This window comes from Helicoverpa armigera, chromosome 7 (assembly GCF_030705265.1).
Source record: "Helicoverpa armigera isolate CAAS_96S chromosome 7, ASM3070526v1, whole genome shotgun sequence".
Lineage (NCBI taxonomy): Eukaryota > Metazoa > Arthropoda > Insecta > Lepidoptera > Noctuidae > Helicoverpa > Helicoverpa armigera.
In genome coordinates, this window is record NC_087126.1 from 12,848,978 (window position 1) to 12,863,673 (window position 14,696).

Here is a 14,696-nt window from a genome sequence, read left to right on the forward strand (position 1 = left end):
AATAATATTATGCATCTACTGCATAGACTCTCTATATAAAAATGGAGGTATCAATACTGCTGACTGCACTTAATTACACTCAACTCCCACTTGCTTGAACTCTATTTGCAACTTGCACTCGATAAAACATTAATTTCTCTCTCACAAAGTTGACATTGACATTTTTAGATGTGTTGTGTTTTGACTTTGACGTTTTGTTAATTTTGTAAGCAAAATTGTGATAATATTCATCGTATTCGTGAAAATTAAAGAAGAGCTCTTTATTTGGGTATTTACTCATCCAACAATTACAACTTTACTGCTTTAAAGGTAATCTATCAAAGATCAACTGTCCACAGTACTATACATAGCATACTACTCGTAAAAGTGTTCCTAGTTTCTTAAACCTTTGTCTTACAATGTTCAGTACTAATTTCAATAAAAAAATTACCTTTACAGGCTAAAAAATGGGTGAACGCAAAGGCCAGAACCTTTACTATCCCCCCGACTATGACCCTAAGGTCGGGGGGTTGAACAAATTCATGGGGACCCATGCATTGAGGGAGAGAGCCAGGAAACTGCACATGGGTATCCTGATCATTCGTTTTGAGATGCCGTACAACATCTGGTGTGAGGGTTGCAACAACCACATTGGCATGGGAGTAAGGTATAATGCTGAGAAGACAAAGATTGGCATGTATTATACAACCCCGGTTTATCAGTTCCGGATGAAGTGTCACTTGTGTGATAATCATTTTGAAATCAAAACTGATCCAGGTGTAAGTATATTTTGTTTTCACCCTACCCTAGCACTTATAATCTTTTTCGCCTTTGACTGTATTTTGAATATGATTTTAATGTATTCAAAGTAAAAACTGTGCCAGTAACACTAACAGTAAAATAGCTGTTTACATTAAAATGTTTTCATCCATCAGGAAGATTCTGAGATTCAATTCACGAAACAAACAAACTCTGTACCTTTGTAATATTTGAATAGATTCTGTTTTAATATGGTACTACAATCTTTATGTGAGAATGTAAAACCTATTCTAATTTCCAAATTGATTATTCCAGAATTTAGACTATGTAATAGTATCAGGAGCCAGACGGCAAGAGAACCGTTGGGACCCCACTGAAAATGGGCAGATTGTTCCGGAAACTAAAGAGACACAGAAGAAGCTGTTTGACGATGCCATGTTCAGGTTGGAACACAAGACTGGTGATGAGGATGCAGCTAAGCTTGATAAACCGAGGCTTGGAAGACTGGTGGGCAGGAATGAATCAGTGTGGAAAGACGATTATGAAGCTAACTGCTCTTTAAGAAGGAATTTTAGGGTATGTCATTATTACATAATTATTATTTTCTATGTACTACATAATCTTTAACAAACAATATTTTTTTGTATGTGGTCACTTTAATTAGCAGATACTCTTTTAGCTTTTGATATCCCTACATAGAAATCTAGAATTTAACTATTTGCAAAGATTGATAAATTAATTCCAAACTCCACGAATTTTTGTTTAAGAATGTCATTAATCTCACAATATAATTTCTCTCATTCCAGAAAAGAAGAAAAGAACTGGAAGAAGCGTCAGTCAATGACAGTCTACTACTAGCCAAATCATCGCTGGACATAAATCTTCTACCAGAAAATGATGATGACAAAAACATGGCCTCCCTCCTTTCACTGCGACCTTCAAGAAGTATCGAGGAGTCTCAAAATCAAACGAGGAATAAGATCCTGAACATGCCAGCTTTACCAAGTTCTAGCGGATTGCTGACCAGCTTTGGAGGTCTGAAGAGAGAAGAATCATTGAGTAAGAGTTCTATGTTAACTAGACATTCTTTAGGTATCACTTTTAAGAAGAGTAGAGTAGATAATAGTTTGGATAAGGCTAAAGATAAAATAAGTGAAGTTAATGATAAAAGTGAAGTTGAAGATAAAATTGAGGTTGAGGATAAAACTGATGTTGAGGATAAGAGTGCAATAGAAGAAACAATTGTTAAAGATGAAAACAAGGAGGATTTTGAAAATGTTCAAGTTAATGATAATATTGTAAAAGATGAAAAAGTTGAAATAAGTGGACCTAAAATTGAAAAATCTGAAAATTTTGAACCAGAATATGAAGAAAAATATACAATAGCTGATACAGAAGATGAAATAAATGTTCCTAAAATTGAAAAATCAGAGAATTTAGAAACGGAATATGAAGAAAAATATACTAAAGCTGATATAGAAGATGAAATAAAGAATGTTTTTGAAAATACTACTGATGATAAAGAAGAAGTAAAATGTAAGAAGATATCTTTAGTTTGTGATTATAGCTCTAGTGGAGAAGGCTCTGATGGTTAGCTAGCTTTTTTTAATTTCACTGCATTTTGAAAGCAGAGTTATAAAATGCTTAGACCCTAATTAAACGTATGGCCTATTTGAATGGATGAAAGTGTGTTAGAAGGCACAAAAATATAAATGAATATGAGTGATTATGTTAAAATCATTTAATCAAATTATTAAATGATTCGACGAGAATTATCATTGAATCAAAATCAGCACTTTAAATGTATGAAAAGTACAAAGAAAATGTCCTAAACGCCTGCCCTATACCACTCCCCATGTGGGAAGAAAAAGTGACTGCCTGTTTGGTTTGAAGCACCTTCAAACTAACTTGTTTGAGTAAATGTTTTGTTAGTATGATATTACTTTTTTTCCTACTTTGTAATATGAGCACTGGTTACAATATAATGAAATGTTATCAATACTTTATAATCTACAATTCGTGTAATCAGAGCACCTGTTAATACTAAAAGTATAAATTACAGATGAAATTGTATACAAAAAGGATATATTTATTGAAATAAAATACCAAATTTCAGATTGACATTTTATTTTTCCATTTAAAAAACATTCAAGTTTGATGAGTTTAAGTTTCGATGTAAGCAATGTATCCTTAAGTTGCGAAGAATGAAGCTTTATTATGAAAAGCTTGAAATTATATGTATAGGAAATATTTATATTCCTCCAAGCATTCTCAAGATTTGGCTTAAAATAATATAGGCTGCAGCAAATCTGAGTAAAACCTTCTATCGTTATTTATTTCTTGGCTTTCATTTGCAAAAATGTTAAATCGCTCTTAAATTCCTTTAATGTCGCAATTAGACCACTGACGTGTTCTTTAGTGTTGGCCATTAATTGCTAACAAGTCACAATTATTAATTTTCCTACATGAGAAATGCTTGGTGGATCAACTAAAAGATGTTTTGTCAGTGGCGGCCCTAGCCATTGCGAGGCTACGTGCGGCAGGTCTATGCGAGGCCCTTTGTCCTACGTGAAAAGTATGTGTTGCGAGATTAAGCTGGTGTTTTGATTTAGCTAAACGTCATGTTTGAGGAGAAATGCTCAAGTTAAACAAATTAATAAAATTTATTTTTTACTACAGTTAATATTTAAAGAATCACAAAATTAACATATATTGAAATGATCTGATGCTTGCGACTTTTCTTAAGACTAAATTCTTTAATTAAAGCAGAATAATCGAATGAATGAGCAAGATCATTTTCGATCGAAAGAATAGCAAGGGCTGAAAGTCGATCTTGTGTCATAGAATTCCTTAAACATGTTTTAATAATTTTAAGCCTCGAAAAACTGCTTTTTCGATATTATTATTGTATATAATTCGAATTCTCAAGACTATTTCGGCAGTGGAAAGTAAAGCACCCGCGAGCGTAGCGAGCGCAAAAAATTTTCAGCCTTGGGTCCCTAAAGCACCTAAACTTTTTAATAAACAACAGGTGAAGTCGCGAGCGTAGCGAGCGCGAAAATTTTTGAGTTTTGGGACATAAAAGTACTCTAACTAATCAAGTAAGAAGGAAATGCACTGTCAAGTGAACAGCCGCGAGCGTAGCGAGCGCGAATTTTTTTAAATTGTTTGTTTAAGGACTCTCAAATTAAACTCGGAATTAATTATATTTTTTTTATATTAGTGTGGGTTGTAGCGCGAGGCCCCCTAAGCGCGAGGCCCTGTGCGGTGGCACAGTTCGCACACCCCTAGGGCCGCCACTGTGTTTTGTTCAAATGACGAGGACAACATATCTGCCTACTATGAAACACTCAGGACATACAAACAAATATCTATACATCGACACCGAAAAATCGATAAACATCCCAACTCTATGACCCTATGGGCATAGAGCAGTCTGAATACTGGTAGGTAACTTATAACACCTACTTTCACAACAAAATGATTATAAATCGTTATAATTTATTTAACAAATAACAAGCTTACTCACTAAAGCTTAGATATCGAATACATAAAATAATATAAATATGTAATTTAATATGAAAATACTTTTAACGTTTATTACAATAATTAGTGAGTACTAAAGTAATTAGGCAATGAAATTGCACAGTTTATAATAATTTGCGCTAGGGGGCGACACTTTGTCAGCCATATTTAACTACGATTCGTTTTTACAACATCCATATTATAATTCACGACAGTTATTTAATTTAGTTAATGTTGCAATATCTACTATTTACTGCTGTGTTGATTTTGGTCTCTTAATCAATAGAATAAGCAAGATTGTCGCCTTAGCAGCGTGATTTCGTATGGGCTAGCAGCAAACAAAACATATTGGCTACAGCTGCGGCCTAATTTAATCCAACTTTTGCAACAATTAATATAAAACGAATAAAAATAAGTGTTCGCACAAGCTGACTAGAGTTTGAGATCAAAAATATATGAGATATAGAATATTTTGTTGAAATTATTGTCGTTATAAAACAGACGTAAGGCCAAGGATGTTGATATGTCCCCTGCATTATTCCAAACGAAATTCGATGATTAATCAATAAATATTATATTTAACAACATATTATCAAAGATGAGATGACGTCATATAATATAGAAATATCCCTGTTACGTTATTCTATGCGTTAAACAGTTTATATAAACACCTATTTCAATTTGGCAGAGGGAAGTTTTGCCTTCGTTATTTAACTCCTGTTTATAAACATTAAATGGGGGCGAAGTACCTTTAGATAAGTCAGTAAGTCTTACACTAGAAAATTCCATCCATTTTGTTTATCCATAGATATTTTTCAAAATCTCCGCCATGTTTGTTTGTCTATGCCTAACGGTTAGAAGCCCCCATTTTTAAACAATGTCAATATTAAAAAGTTTTCCTATTATGTAGTACAAATGGTTTATTCAATACAATAGTACCGTCGATATAGTGTTAATTACAATCAGTGTAGTTGTCATGTGTCTATTCGTTAGTGGCGCATCTCTTGTCTTCTAAGGCCAGGATAAGGGCGCATTCGATCTTGGAATGTAGCCAAGTTAATACCTCGGGGTCGGTCACTTCTATCACTTTCTCGTCCGTTGAGAAGTAGCTTACGTGCTCGTCCTGAAAAATACAGCGACAAAATATTGAAAATCATGGTCATTGGACTATGTATTTTCATCAACTTAGCATATCATCAAAGTCTGATCCTAACAAAACACCCGAAGAAAGAAGGGAAAGAAAGACCTCTGAACATTACTCTCTAGGTCTTCTTTTCACGGTATCTTCTGTTCTCACAAAGACTACAAACCTGTTTGATGTTCAGCAGCAGTTTATCCTGTTGTATGACGGGTGATCCGATGACGTCATCCAGTTTGACCGCCCACTCAACGTGCCACGAGCCACTCGTGCCGCTCGCTCGCACCATGAATATGTGTCTGCAAATTGGATAATATGTGAAGTATGGACAAGGAACCAAGAGCGAGTGTATCAACTTCCTCTATGGCTCGAACTGTCGGTATAGGTACCTAAAGGTAGAGTCAATTGAATATAATGTTTCTCTACCTTACGGTAGCGGAGTCAGCGGAGCCCAGGGCTGCTCGACCTAGGTCAGAATTAACGTATTGGCCATTGACAAGTCTACAGTATATCCCAGTGTTGCTTAAAGATTGTAATGACAACACTGACTACCTTTCCATTCCGCAAGTATGGTCACTACCCAATTTCATAGAATTTTTAGCTTTCACGTTTGAATAAGACCTCCCACTATTGAACATCTTCCCTAATAGGGGAAGGTCTTTCTGAAGAAGTAGGTGTTTCCATGCCTACTTATTATAATCATTGGCCTTTTTATTTCCCCGCTGAAGAGCAAAGGCCTCTTCTCATACATAGTCAGAATCGCCTCACTTGCTCAGGGCAGATTGGCGATATTAATAAAGAGGACGAGTCTATGGCAAAGAACTTACTGCGTAGAAATAAGTAGCGTGCAGTTAGAGGTGGGTCCTAGGTGAGCATGCGCGAGGTACGCGTCCGTGTCCGCGTAGTGCCCGCGCCCCAGCAGCGTCAGCAGCTGCAGGCCTAGGGCTGAGTGCTGGGAGTACGGACGGACGCCCTGGAAATATGTTACATAGATTATAATGGCATCTGTACATGTAATCATTTCAGCTACATGCCTCCCTCATAATGTCGGAAGCTTCCTGATACTTACATAAGTTTTGCAAATTATGGCGATTTTAATGACCATCATTTGGGAAAATGAACCTTGGTAAAAAAATAGCCAAACCAAGTCGATATCCGTCCCGAATTGGTTGGTGAATTGGTCTCAAATCGATTAGCCAATTGAAATAAATTGTAGTGGTTTTCCGGGCGAAATTGTGTCTTTAGGATTCTACTAGATAAGTTTGCTTCCTTTTTGTGATACAATAAAGACAGAAGATCTACCTCGTCAACTACTCTTTTCTGTATAAAACTAAAACCCATAATTTCTACAAGAATTTCACCTCAATAGGATCACAATGTCGAGGCAAACGGCGTCTCGCGAGCAGGCGGCCGCCGCTGCGTTCAACGCAGGCCTTGAGCGCGGCCTCGGCGCTGCTCACGTGCAGCTGCCGCGACAGCGACGCGCGCGCTGCCTCGCGACACACGTCTTAATACAAACAAATCATATTTTAGGCCATGAACAGAAAGGAAGCTGGCAGTCGGCGACGATCTACAAACTCTTATCGGCGCTGGTCCATTCTGTCACAGTTACATAGAGCAAGCACAATGAAGCAACGTGAAGATAATGTAACTGTTGTAGAATGGGACAGCGTCAATAAGTGCTGGTAGGTCAGGACTGTGGTAGTCTTGGTGGCTTAGTGAGTACCTAAAGCACCAGCCTCTCAAGTATGTATGAGTGCCTACGTAGGTTATTTCAAGTTTCATGGTATATCTTGGACACCAATGACTGATTAAAGGCGGAATAAAACATCTCGAGGAAACCTGGCACTATAGTCTGTATGGAGGCTAGAATATCAGTTTGTAGGTGGAGTCTTGTTAAAATAATGACACGTTGTATTAGTCATTTGATCGAACTTGAACTTGGTGCAATGCTACGTGGTTCAAAGTTCTGCCTTATAGATACGTGAGACATTGCAAATTCAAAAATATACATCGGTGGTTCCTTATCTATCTTGCTCTTGTCCAGAAGAAATTGTTATATACATACAAAATTAACTTTGCCTGTTGTCCTTTAACTCTCAGTTTCCTTTGACTTGCTTTCGTGTCTGAATGGGTCTCCATTCGTTTTTATGTCCCAAGTTGTCATTATCTATTGGAACCTTGATTTGAATTCATAGATACTAAAGAACATTCAATACTTGTTTACTACATAAGCCATAATATATTAAATATCATGCACTACGATACTCACTCCTCACAACAACACAGTCGTCATCTGTCCGCATCGCAGACGAAAACAAACGAGAAACACTTCATTAACATTCATTACTAAATGATACATAATATACGTACAAATGATAAAAACATGATCTGAAAATATAGACATTGAACCATCATACATAGTCATGCTTCCAAAACAGAAATAGGATATATCGATAAAAATGTTGAAACGTTCCGAGATTATCTCATGCATGTAAAAATGGATAATGAAAATGTACTATAATATAGAAAACCACTCCTTTATGTAGTATGTAAAAACAAAGCAATCATGTAAATTCATAGAACCATGAAAACTCGATTTTCAATATTGAGTCTAAAGATAACATTACAACAAAGAGTTCCATTATAAAACATCAAAAGTCAAAGAAATTTGAAAATTGCAGGCTCACCAAATGTAGGTCTTGCGACGAGAGCAGTGAGGGCCAGAGCGATGCTAGCTTGGTTACTGCTGTCTCCTTCTATCACACTTTCAGGGATGTCGTTGCTTAGTTGGGGAACTTCACCTGCAACATATTTAAAACACTCCATATGCATAACAGACTAACTGAAGGTTTACAACACATTCAGGTATCTTATAAATGTGTGGGTGATTGGATTACTAGAAGCTCAGCATCCCATAGGCCCACCCAGAGGCGCGAATATAATCTTTCCGTCCAGGGGTGACCTGGAGATCTAGTACTGTGTGAGCAGAGAGCACGAGATGTTTTAAAACGACATTCTATTGTTTTTTTTAAAACATCACCGCTGCTCCATCTGCTGCGCTTTGGTGGAGTTTGAGCCAAAAGTTTCAGCAACAAGACTAGAGACTAATAAAGTCACTTACCAGGTTTTCGTCTAGGGGTTTGTGGTTTGGGCAGGTCTTCAAACAGTGCGCTGGTCCTCGTGCTGGGGCTCGCTCGTAGACCTAACAGGGCTGCAGCTCCATCTTCCAAGCGGGACGCTACACCCATCACCTTGCGACCTAGCGCTGTACCCTGCGAGGTAGATAAATAGATGATTTAATCGTAGGTATTTGTCAAGAGTGTATGTATTTTCTCCTAAATCTGGACTAGTGAAAAATATTACGGCAAAAGATCCAACAACATTGGTTCGTTTTACTTAGAACTACAAATGAATAACGCAGAACCAAAAATAAGGGACCCACTTTGCCCAAAATCCAAATTATCTCCGTTGTAGCATGGTTTTTTTGCAATAACTTAACATAGGTGGAAATCGATCAAAAATATTATAAAATTATCTCTCTTACCAAGCAAGGTTCATAATACTGCTTCAATCCTTTAGAGAAGTCTCCGATGTGGCTGTACGGGTTCCCGAGGATGTTCAGACCGAGGACCAGCACGTAGAACTGCTGCACCAGCTGTGTCCAGTAGTGACGAGACGCCTGGTCTAATAACGTGCCCGTCGAGATCGGAGCGTTGCGGAATTCCAGGTATGACATCCTGGAATATGCAAAATTACTTTTGGCTCATATGAAATCAAACATAGACAAAAACTAAAATACACAAGTATTTATATAGGTACGTGTGTATCATTTGGAAAGCTATGCTTTATTCTTTGAAAAGGCTGGTATATTGACACCAAATTATTTCCGGACTTCATCATCCTCCAAGCCTTTTTCCCAACTAGGTATGTTTAAATATTTCCGGACTTGGAAACTCCTTATTTAAATACTACCACAATTGATTTTAGAATCCTAATCTTGAATTGGTGTGCTTTGTTGGAAATTCACATAAAAATCGCGCGATAATATAAAAATTACGAGTGCAAAGTTTGAACACGGTACAGGTTTCATCAAAAAGTTTTTATGACCGTTTTAATTGCAGAAAGTCCCTTCACTGAAGATGCAATAAAATGCTGAGTTTAGTGCCTTGAGATAATTACAAGACAAAGAAAGGGATTACGACGCCTGATCATAAAGGAAACGATCTTTGAGAAAGTTGAATCAGGTAATAATAGCATTTCAAAAAGTACTTAACTGAGGGAGTTAATTTTGTAAATTGTATAATAAATTAGTATCTTTACGATTTTATTATCAACTGTGTTACTGTTATGAAAAACTCGAATAACTACAAAAAGCGTAATACAGAAGTGAACCTACTTAGTCATTAATTAAAATAATCAAACAAAGTCCACATACCTTATAACCACGTCCTTCATATCACACAGCGACGATCCCCAGGAATTAAACAAATACTCCAACAAATCACTATTGAATAATTTAGGCCTATTCTCTTTCTTGTTTCCAAACCTCGTCTTACTTGGGCTATTGGCTGTCTCCGCAGAATACCCTCGAGAAGAAAGACTCAGAACTAGTTTTATAGGAGACAAGTGAACGTATTCAAAGAGTATATTCTTCTGCGCAGGTATCTGGCTCTTAATAGCAATCATTGGCAATGGCATATGGACCAAAGCAAGATCTGCCCTCAACCTCACAGCTGGCTTCTCCTGAATCTTCCAATGGTTCAGAATATCGAATACATAGTTTACAAATCCACGGTCTAAATTGACACAGTATTCCTGAACTAAGATCTTCACGTATTTGTAGATGTCCTGATTCAAGCTTGGGCGGTGCTGTTTCAGAGCGACTACTTCTAAGCAAGGTTTGAGCCCTTTGCTCGTTCTTATGTCATTTGGTATCGGAGCTGGATATAAGACGCTAGGGAACACAGCTTCGTGCAACTGGTTATCAATCTGTAGCCTCTGACATTTCAAATGGCAATATGTATAAGTATCAGATTTCCGTAACTGCATCCAAACGCCAGGGTTGTAAGTCCTGCGTAGTTCCGAGAAGAATGGCTTCGTCATCTGCATTTTCTCCAAATCTAAATGGATATATTCTTTTAGCTGGCACTTCTTTTGTTCTGTTTGGTACTTCTCTTCGATCCAAGATGTTAGGTCGGGGGATAGTTGCTTCCACTTATGATTAACGTTTACTTCCCATCTAGGTAAAGAGTCAGTCATGCTAACATACGCTAGTTCCTTGACACCCGTGTGAGTTGGCACGCAAACAGACAGACTGACTCCTGACAGGGACATATAGACTTCGTAATTACTCCTCTCTGCGTTTATTCTCATCCTGTACTGGTATGCTATTCTTTCATCCTGTGCTAATGCGAACACTCTCTGGTAGCCATCCATGTAGGATATCCAGTAGACTATGACCTTATCTTTTCTCATCTTCTTGGTCTTGCTGTGGGCTTCGGGAAGGTCTGAACTGTCGGAGTCGTCACTGCTTGAGGTGCAGGGTTCAGGAGACTTGGGCGTCAGTCTCTTCAGAGTCGAAGATAACTTGGATGTGACGCTGCTCGTTGCTACTAAGGTTGAGTGTTTCACTGAGTGGAAACTCACTTTTTCTTCGCCGTAGCTGTAACAAAATAATTTTCATGATTATTCTTTGTTCTTTTAACAATCAAGTGATCAAAAAGATATATGCCATTCGCTTACCCATCCTGGTTAAAAGCTGCATCAAAACCTTTGCCTTTATTATTATAAATATTCCACATCAGTCTTCGTTCCTTAGCGGGATCATCCCAGGTATACAGCAAGGATTGGTAGGGACTCAACAAAGCTACCTGACCCGAGTCAGCCTGGTGTAGCTTCAAGAATAGGTCATCGCATAAGTTGTCTATGCGAACAGGCGAGTCTCCAATAGTGTATGGCTTGAAGGTGATGGTGAACGGACGGTCAGTGCCACCAGTTACTTCCACGCAGATTGCCGTCTGGAAAGGTGTAATTTTCGTTATGGAGAGAGTGCATCAATATGTTTGAAAGACAATCAAAATAGGATGACAGGCGAAGTTCCAAATTATTTAAAAAACAGCTGGTAACTAGAAACACGTAACATACATTATTACATGTATAACAATTCGTGTCACTTGGGCTTGGGCACAACAAATATTAACACAACCCAAATATATTACATGTAAATTAACGGATACGTTTAACACCCTACTTCCCACAAAGATGAAAAATCGACCATGTAAACATTTCACATATCCGCATAATAATACAGTAATAAGTAACTAGTAAAGTAAACATGAAAGCAGTGACGTAACAGTTGCATCATTGGCAGCGGGCGCGGCAGGGCGCTCTAACTCAATTAGCACGACTTTCATCTCAACTTTTATAAGACCCGCACTCGGATATACTTTCCCTCAGTTTTCAGCAGGCTACAGTGAAACAATGTTCAAAATAGTGCTATTTGTCACATTCTCTGTGCTGTGTGTGGTTAATACGCAAAGTGATGATGGATGTAATCATTCAAGAACGTACACAAGAGTCAAACGAGGGAAATATTATAATAGTCCTCCGGTAAGGTTCTACAATCGGCCGCCGTACACCATCCCTATAAAGGGACCGTTCTCGTACACGCCACCTCCGTTTATGAAGGACGATGAACCACCGTACCCTGGCAGCAGACCTTACAAGGTTAGTAAACCTCGACCTACTAACGATGGTTTAGCAGATGACGATATAAATAATCTAGTTAAACACTTATCTAAACAAGACCTGGACAAAATAATTGAATTCGCTTCGGGAAAGAACCAAGTTGCGGAATACGAACACAGTCGACCGTATAAAAGAGAAAATTCAAATAGAACTCCTTATACTAAGGAGTTTTATAGAGGAAACGACGAAGCTAAATATCGAGAAGAAAAACCTTATGAATCAGAGTTCAAGAAATATGTAAATTATGTGACTGAAGCCACTCCAATGAAGTATGCACCACAAGCTGATAGCCCATACCCAACTGATACAGAACCCAATCATGTGAGTTATTATGGACCGCAAAACGTCGAATATGACACACCCCCACCGGATTTCAGACCTCAAGATGACAGACCATTTAAAAGTCCTCCTTCTGACAATGGTCCACCAACTCAATATAAACCATTCTTCCCACAAGCTGAATCTAGTCAATTTAAAGTTTATGGACCACAGAATGGGCTTGGACCAAGCAATGAAGAAAGCCTTATCAACCAGAATATTGGGAACTCTCAACCCCGGCCTTATTCAGAAACCAGTGATCCATCTCCTCATGAGATGACCGAAGAAGAGAAACTGCCTCCACCGATAAACATGAGAGAAATAGATTTTGATGTATCGTACACAAATAACGTCCCCACCGTTGTTAAAGCTGATTCTTCTTCATACCAAGTGGAGAGTTTTGGCGATCTCCCGCTGATGAACTATAACTCTAAGTTACATTCAGTCAGTTCGTATCACGTGCCACATTATACTGTAAGTATTCGGATGTTTTAGGAAGAGTTTATTAAAGGTGTAATTGTTCAAAAAGTCAACTTCTCAACAAGTGTTTAATTTGATCTACTTGCTTTATAGTTTTGTATAAATTTAAACAACCAGAAAACGAGCAATACTTTCTTTTAAATCATAGGCTAATTGGACACAACATAAAGCTACAAATTCGCCATCTAACGAATTCCTATAATTGTTTCAGGTAACACACACAAAATCTCAATCACTGCCATCACCGCCAGTTTCAACATCATTCTCATCATCGAGCTCCTATTCATCATCATCTCTTCTCAAGCCATCTCCTGCCGCAGCCTCCGTGAAGGCTCCACCAGTAGAGCCGGCCCCTCCACCTTCTGCTGCTAAAGAGCAGAGTGATGCCCACCTCAAAGCTACCAAGATCTGGTCCCATAGGTCCAAGGGTGCAGCTTATACCTTGCATGATGATGGCACCCTGACTCCAGAGTGGCCGAGACCGAAGTACGGTTAATTATTCCTTCTAATAGTATTGTTTTAAGTTGTAAATAAGTATAAATAATTTATTGTGTAATTGATGTTTTATTTAACCCCGACTTTTTACTTATGGTAGTTTTGTTTGCTGTAAACAAGTCCGAGTTTCAGCTTTCTGAAGTTGTTATAGTGATGTATCAAACTAACTTGAATAGGTTAAAGACAAAGTTCACTCACCCCTTTATCCATCCTCAGCACTGTAAAATGATTCTTCGTGATAGGGAAGTGTTGAGACACTACCGTAGAGTCCCGATACTTGCAATGCATGGACATGGAGTCTGTCTGAGGCCAAAATGGAGTACATTGCTGAGGCGCCAGGTCGTTCCACAGGTCTGCTGCTTCATTCTCCTCCATGAAGCGAAGGTGGCGTTTTGTGTCGTTGTAGACTAAGAAGTATGGGAGTAGGGTTACGATTTTCGTCAGCTGTGGGCATAGCTCTGATAGGGTTACCTGTTGAAAAGAAAATGAGGTTAAACTACCTTCGTTACCTTCATAAAATGCTGACCAATAACTACATACGTAACAAAATGAATATAATTCCTGTGCAAAAAGAAACATTGACTGACGAAACGTGATATAAATTGAAACAAAATCAAAAGCACTCTATACTAATGGTAACGGTATCTGATGGGAGGTACTTACGTTGAGAAGTAGCCGATAGTTAGTGCGTCGTTCAGTATGAGGACACACAACGAGGCCAGGCGCGGCAGCAGCTAAACGGGCCGCCCGCGACCAGGCAGAGTGATGCGCGCGCAGACGCACCCGTGCTCCACGTCTTCGTCCGCGCCCCGCCGGGCTCCACAGCAGCGGCTCCTCCGTCACCTCGTACCACGTGTCTGACTGCCCGCCCTGACAACAAGCACACATTCTTTAAAACCGTCCCCCCATCATGTATCATTCTGGTCTCTTCGAGTTAGAGCATCAATCGCAGCTGATCCAGCCCTTCCAAAAAAGTATATATTATTGTCATTCATATAAGGAAGTACCTACATAAAGAAAGTACATAGGAGGAATTAAAGACAACAAAGGGGATCGGGGACATCGGGGGAGTAGATAAGGGAATGTATAGAAGAGTACATAAAGGTGTACATAAGGAAGTAAACAGGAGGAATAGCTGTATAAGGAAATATGTATAGGAGGAATACATAACGGAATGGATAGTAGGAGTACAAAAGGAAGTACATAGTACCTGTACATAGGAGGCGTACATAAGTGCGTTGGTGAATAGTAG

General features: G+C 38.5%; 3 protein-coding genes across 3 annotated transcripts in view; 2 read left to right on the forward strand and 1 right to left on the reverse strand.

The window, feature by feature from the left end:
* The first annotated feature begins 156 nt into the window (after window positions 1-156).
* LOC135117046 (coiled-coil domain-containing protein 130 homolog) lies at window positions 157-2,859 on the forward strand. Its single transcript, XM_064035405.1, has 4 exons — window positions 157-309; window positions 439-758; window positions 1,054-1,314; window positions 1,545-2,859. Exons 2-4 carry the CDS (start codon window positions 447-449, stop codon window positions 2,331-2,333), a joined length of 1,362 nt encoding a protein of 453 aa, XP_063891475.1. The 5' UTR covers window positions 157-309; window positions 439-446; the 3' UTR covers window positions 2,334-2,859.
* LOC110372154 (intermembrane lipid transfer protein VPS13A) overlaps window positions 2,849-14,696 on the reverse strand; it is a 33,481-nt gene continuing 21,633 nt past the window's right edge. Inside the window, exons 42-53 of the mRNA XM_064035404.1 lie at window positions 14,108-14,314; window positions 13,643-13,915; window positions 11,147-11,421; window positions 9,840-11,066; window positions 8,949-9,141; window positions 8,526-8,676; window positions 8,092-8,205; window positions 7,674-7,697; window positions 6,763-6,908; window positions 6,229-6,374; window positions 5,574-5,700; window positions 2,849-5,386 (exon numbers count right to left, since the gene is read on the reverse strand). Of these exons, the coding sequence (XP_063891474.1) occupies window positions 5,246-5,386; window positions 5,574-5,700; window positions 6,229-6,374; window positions 6,763-6,908; window positions 7,674-7,697; window positions 8,092-8,205; window positions 8,526-8,676; window positions 8,949-9,141; window positions 9,840-11,066; window positions 11,147-11,421; window positions 13,643-13,915; window positions 14,108-14,314 (3,024 nt within the window). The 3' untranslated portion in view covers window positions 2,849-5,245. The remainder of the gene's footprint in view (window positions 5,387-5,573; window positions 5,701-6,228; window positions 6,375-6,762; window positions 6,909-7,673; window positions 7,698-8,091; window positions 8,206-8,525; window positions 8,677-8,948; window positions 9,142-9,839; window positions 11,067-11,146; window positions 11,422-13,642; window positions 13,916-14,107; window positions 14,315-14,696) is intronic.
* Window positions 12,709-13,455, forward strand: LOC135117047 (uncharacterized). The gene is made up of 2 exons (XM_064035406.1): window positions 12,709-12,943; window positions 13,161-13,455. The coding sequence occupies exons 1-2, from the start codon at window positions 12,746-12,748 to the stop codon at window positions 13,443-13,445; spliced, it is 483 nt and encodes a 160-aa protein (XP_063891476.1). The 5' UTR covers window positions 12,709-12,745; the 3' UTR covers window positions 13,446-13,455.

Bases quoted from the DNA above. Each gene is read 5' to 3' on its own strand.
- LOC135117046 (XM_064035405.1), top strand. From the start codon at position 447: ATGGGTGAACGCAAAGGCCAGAACCTTTACTATCCCCCCGACTATGAC. The intron at 759-1,053 runs GTAAGTATATTT...TGATTATTCCAG, and splicing joins AAATCAAAACTGATCCAGGT to AATTTAGACTATGTAATAGT. The intron at 1,315-1,544 runs GTATGTCATTAT...CTCTCATTCCAG, and splicing joins CTTTAAGAAGGAATTTTAGG to AAAAGAAGAAAAGAACTGGA.
- LOC135117047 (XM_064035406.1), top strand. From the start codon at position 12,746: ATGACCGAAGAAGAGAAACTGCCTCCACCGATAAACATGAGAGAAATA. The intron at 12,944-13,160 runs GTAAGTATTCGG...TAATTGTTTCAG, and splicing joins ATCACGTGCCACATTATACT to GTAACACACACAAAATCTCA.